The sequence below is a fragment of the Apis laboriosa genome, unplaced genomic scaffold (assembly GCF_014066325.1).
Source record: "Apis laboriosa isolate Shangri-la unplaced genomic scaffold, ASM1406632v1 scaffold26_cov146, whole genome shotgun sequence".
NCBI lineage: Eukaryota > Metazoa > Arthropoda > Insecta > Hymenoptera > Apidae > Apis > Apis laboriosa.
This window is the reverse complement of record NW_025222592.1, coordinates 5,131,566-5,137,067: the sequence shown is the minus strand read 5'-3', so window position 1 is coordinate 5,137,067 and position 5,502 is coordinate 5,131,566. Positions and strand designations below refer to the sequence as shown.

The 5,502-nt window shown below is 32.2% G+C and overlaps 1 protein-coding gene across 1 annotated transcript; it reads left to right on the top strand.

Annotated features, from left to right (window-relative positions):
• Positions 1 to 1,872: 1,872 nt before the first annotated feature.
• On the top strand, positions 1,873 to 4,236 carry LOC122713846. The gene is made up of 6 exons (XM_043934641.1): positions 1,873 to 2,023; positions 2,102 to 2,396; positions 2,481 to 3,130; positions 3,431 to 3,651; positions 3,711 to 3,865; positions 3,937 to 4,236. Exons 1-6 carry the CDS (start codon positions 1,947 to 1,949, stop codon positions 4,117 to 4,119), a joined length of 1,581 nt encoding a protein of 526 aa, XP_043790576.1. The 5' UTR covers positions 1,873 to 1,946; the 3' UTR covers positions 4,120 to 4,236.
• The last annotated feature ends 1,266 nt before the right edge of the window (positions 4,237 to 5,502 follow it).

The window sequence follows — 5,502 nt, the reverse complement described above, 5'->3', positions numbered from 1 at the left end:
TCCATTTACGAGGCGAAAGTGTTTCGAACCGCTAATGATCCGTCGTCGCGTATTTTTCCTGCTCGCGTTCGATTACGTGCCCACGTGCAACTGCACTTTCTACGGCGTACGACGTCCTAATCGGGGAATGGACCGATCGAACGAGTCGTTTAATCGTTCCACCGATTTACTTTTGTCCCTCGAATCGATTATCGGTATTCGAAGAGGCCACGCGATGACGATACGCTCTTCGAGGCGTCGGGAATATCAACGTTCATCTCCTGATCGAAGCGAAGAATGGATTTTCTAAACGCATGAATGAGAAAATTCATTGAATGAATGAAAAAGAGAGGAAGAGAGAGAAAAAATAAGAAAGAAAAATTTACAATCTCGTTTTAAAATCGATATTAATCGTAAACGACGCCTCGATAGAGCTTTTTCGAAAAGGGGTGAAACACCGAAATCGTCCGTCGTGACCACGGGATGGGTGTGAAACTTATCGCTAAACACCGGCATACGCACTATGCCGGTGCGTGGGTACCTTATACGCTAATCCACTTAATCGACTACCTGCTTGTATACCTCTTCGATGGAACAGAGAGAAAGATCGGAAAAAACGGAGAAGAAGAGCCACTAACACGTTCGAGGCCGAGGTGCGCGACACACCGATCACCGGAACTCAAAGAGGTGGCCACGTTACGGAAACAGGATCTTTTATACCCTGGAAATTATTGATTTTCATTCGGTCCGCCAGGCCGGTGGCACGTGCGCAGGTCCTTGACGAACGGCGCACGAGCACCACTGCCACACGCGAAAAATAAAGGGAGGAGGGAAAAGAGAAAAATAAGGGATACTTTTTCGAGAAAGTCGTTCGTCCCCGATGGGATCGTTTTCACGTGCCAACGACGTTACGACGACTGATTTTATGAAGGACGATAAACCTAAGGCCGAAGAAATAGCGCAATTCGTACAGAGTAATCGTGAGAGGGTTGTTATTACTATTTAGATAATGCAACGATTTCTTCGTCTGACGGACTGGTCTTTCGTTTTCGAGGTTTAGGCTCGTGAAATTTTATGGGAAGATAATATTGGGATATTATTTGTGGTTACTTGGATGATGTAAATAGCGCGTAAAAAATATATCGCACAAGGGGTGGCTGAACGAATGAGAATTAAATAAAATGGAGAATGAAAAATAAAATCGTCGATGAATTATTCTTACTATACCAAATTTGAATAGAATTTATAAAGAAATTTATTGAACGCGTATGATTTGTCTTATTCGTTCGATATTTCTACTCGTAGATGCATAAAATTTCTAATGTTACGGTGTTTTAGGTTTGGCAATTTATGAAATAATTTCTCGAATTCTTTTAATAAAATTTAGATTATGCTTATCTGGTTTAATTAAAACTTTCTAAGAAGTTTCATGTTCGTAAAATTAACTTCACACGAATATATACGTAATGTTTTATGAATAATAAAGAGAATGAAATTCTCGATAAAAGTATTTATGATTATAAATTCTCTGTAAGAAATTTCTGTTTATAAATTCTATGGAAATTTAATGAAGCAGTTATATACGACATTAGTACCCTCTGACGGAGAATTATAAAAGTTATTTCATTAAGAAACTGGGTCATCAGGCTTACCAATATTTGCTATATTTAATTTTTTATTAAATCTAATTTCCAAAAATTATTCATATAAAATTTATTTAGCTGCATATAATTGATTTCTATAAAAATAAATGAAAAATAAATTATTTTTAAAACACAATGTTATCAGATTCATTGTTGGAATTGAATTTTTAAATTTAGAAATTCAGATCTAGGATCTTTTATTTATCAGTATATGACGAAATATATAATTTTGTTTACATATTCTTAGTAGGTGACGTATGTTTTGCGTAGTTCACGATTAATAAATGGTAGCAATAACAATTATGAATATTAGTTTCTATATAAATGAAAGTTACGATGGTTAGACATAATTATATTAGAATGCAGAAATCACAGATTGATAATTTGACATGGTCGTTTGAGTAAGTATTGTATATAACTTTTGCAATTTTGCAAAATATTAAAAAAAAAGTTGAATAATATTTTTATATGCTTTTCAGTACAAATGAAAATATCAATTCTCACGATCCATGGACAGAACTTGGCCAAAGATATGCTTTTACTGAAAATGACAGAATATTAAATTTAAATAATTTTGAATATCCTGAACTTGGTGATAGATATATCAAGAATAAAAAGTCAATTATACCACGAGAAGTTTGTTTGTCAACATCTAACAATATACAGATTTTGTTACCTATGGAAGAGACAAGCATGGAACCAAAAAGATCAAAATTTTTAAGAAGATACAAGAAATCAAATAAAATTTGTATCAATCTTCAAGAAGCTTTACAGGTGCATTATTATTGCATTTATAAAATTGAATAATTATTTACAATGGTATGATACAATGAATTATATCTATAATTTTATTTATAGAATACATTATGTGCTAATAAAATGAACAAACAAGTTCCAAAATTAAGGATTAATCTCTACATGGGCAATCTTGGTTTTAATGTTCCAAGTAGATTGGATAAAAACAAATGTTCTGATCTTAGAAAAGTTAGAATTTGTATTTCTAAAGACAAAAAACCCTCAAAATTAAAGAGAATAATTCTTTTAAATCGTAATATGAAAGCACAGATTAATAATGAGAAAAGAGAAGAATTTGAACGTAAGAAAGTAGAAGCTATCTGTAGAGATGTTGATACTATTGATTTTAATGCTTTGAAAATTAGTGCAGAACCAGAGATAGACTATGTTAGAAATATGTGGACAATGGCACTGTATGATAAAAATTATAGAAATATAAATGATATAAATATTTCTGACAACACTTTATGTCACAGACCTGATGTAATTGAAAGGATAAATGATCTTGGAATTCAAGGAATGCAATTGACAAATAGGCTAGTGAAAGGAAATAATAGAACAAATTTTTCTCATTTTATTACTGATATTATTGAAAATGACATCGTTAAACAAACCCTTTCTCTTCAAATTAATGATGATATTAAGCCAGAAGTTCAAACTAATACAGAAATAGATGATAAAAATTTTCTAAAATTTTCTCGTAACTTTAGAGAGTAAGTATTTTAATTTACCTATAACGATAAACACTAAAGTATTTTATATTTTGTATGACACTTGAATGCTACTGTGTGACATTGTAATATATGTTTGTATTCTTGATTCATTAATACTTGCATTATACACGCAATAAATAATATATATTACATTATCAAAATGTTTGTCAAAATTATAACCTTTTTATCCTATCCTAATTTTCATCTAGAAGATGAAATTTATCTTTTCTTTTAGAATTCATTTGATATTATATCGAATGAAAACTATTTAATAATTTTATAAATTCAAACATCTTGCAGATATTGTACTAATACGTTAACGAAAGGCTTGAACGATGCCCTCGAAGAATTCTTACGAGAAATCACAAGACTTCAAAGAAGATTTCACGAAAAAAATCCAAATAAATCTAAATATAAACGGCGCTATTATTCTGGTTTGAAAGAAGTTCGTAAACATGTTGAATTGAAAAAGCTTAAACTCGTGATTATCGCTCCTGATGTCGAAAAAGTTGAATTAGAAGGTAAATATATAAAATTTATAACGAAATGGAAAATTTTTTTATAAAAATCACGATTTTAGACGGATTAGACGATCAAATCGATAAATTGATGGATACGTGTAAGAAGCAAAATGTAGTTTTCTGTTTCGGATTGCGAAGAAGGAAGTTAGGATATTATACTCACGGAAATGGATTCGTAGGATGTGTTGGCATCGCAAATTATGGTGGAATCGAAGTGAGTAGCTCACAATCTTTCAAATCACAATACACAGAATCGGTAAACACTTAACACACACTTGTTTTTAGCTACTTTTCAAGAACGTTTTGACAGAGCTTGTGGTTGCGAGGAACGCGTTCAAAAAATTAAATGGCGCCATAGAAACGACTATCGATATATCGAAAGTGATCTCGGACGATTTCTTGCTTTCAGAAAATATTAATGCTCTAATGAAAGTTTTATCTCAAGATACATTAATTGAATGTGCATAAAAATATTTAAGGTTTTGTTTACATTTGTTTAGTTATAAATGTTAAATAATTAATATCTCTAATTGTTATTTACGTTTGTATCTTATTTATAATTTCATTAAAATATAGTTTAAATTTCAATTATTCGTAACGTTAAAATTTTATTTTATATCGAATTTTATTTATACTTACCATGTACTAAGAAAAAGTATAGACAAGGAGAGCAAATAATGGAAGAAGGATAGAGATAGGATAAAAATGTTGAAATCAGCGCCATCTTCAGAGTGCCGCAAACGAAACTCAGAAAATAAGGATAGAATATAGTAGAAAAAGGATAGAGATACAATAAGAATTGATCATTAGTGCCATCTCTTAATGAATAAAGATACCTCGTCAAAAGAAAACTCAAGAGATGGCGCTTCTTAATTCTTCCAATTCTATCTTATCATCTTTGAAGAAGTATTTCTTGTACCCGAGAGCTGCAGCTTAATTCTCCTGATTCTACATTATCATCTTTGAAGTACTCTTTGTACTCGAGAGATGGCGCTGCTCCTTAATTCCTGTAACTCTACCTTATCATCTTTAAAGAAGTACTTTTTGTACCCGAAAGATGGCGCTGGCGGTTAATTCCGACCTATCTCTGTCCTTTTTCTACTATTCTCTATCCTTATTTTTTGAGTTTCATTTGCGGCACTCTGAAGATGGCGCTGATTTCAATATTTTTACCCTATCTCTGTCCTTCTCTCATTACTTACTCTCCTTGTCTATCACCCGCTCCACAAAATTCATGCGTTCAAGAGATATCTTCGATTATTTGATTAATTTTATTCTTTTCTTCGCTTAATCTATCGATTAAAAATCTTACCAAAATCTATTCTAATCCTATTTTTATACGTAATAAGTATATTTTATCTATATCTATATTTCATTGATATTTACATTTTTATACATCGTAAGAATCATATTACGATTTGTTCAAGATACACTGAATCATTTTCTACATCGCATATTACTTACAACCCGTTTACTCGCTCAGTAAAGGTAACACTCGAAAGATAAAATGGATTTTTACAGATGTAAGATTTCTATCGCAAATACGAAATTTAATACTTTTTTAACGCGATATTGGTCGATGTATCATGCATAATTCGCATCAGGCGCCGCAATACACGGCCATCTCTAAAACCAAAGCCAACGCACCGATACATCTCGGTCAGACGCAGATATTTCGGTTAATTAGTGCCCCCGTATGCGTTGAACGTGGATACGCGATCGTAGGAGGATTAGTATCGATTCTCCATTAATTTTAATGAAAGATGCTAATCGATTCAGGTGTAAACGCTTTATCGCCCAACGGCAGTGATTCCAGGAATCTTTGGTATTCAGCTTCTTGCATGCGCCCCT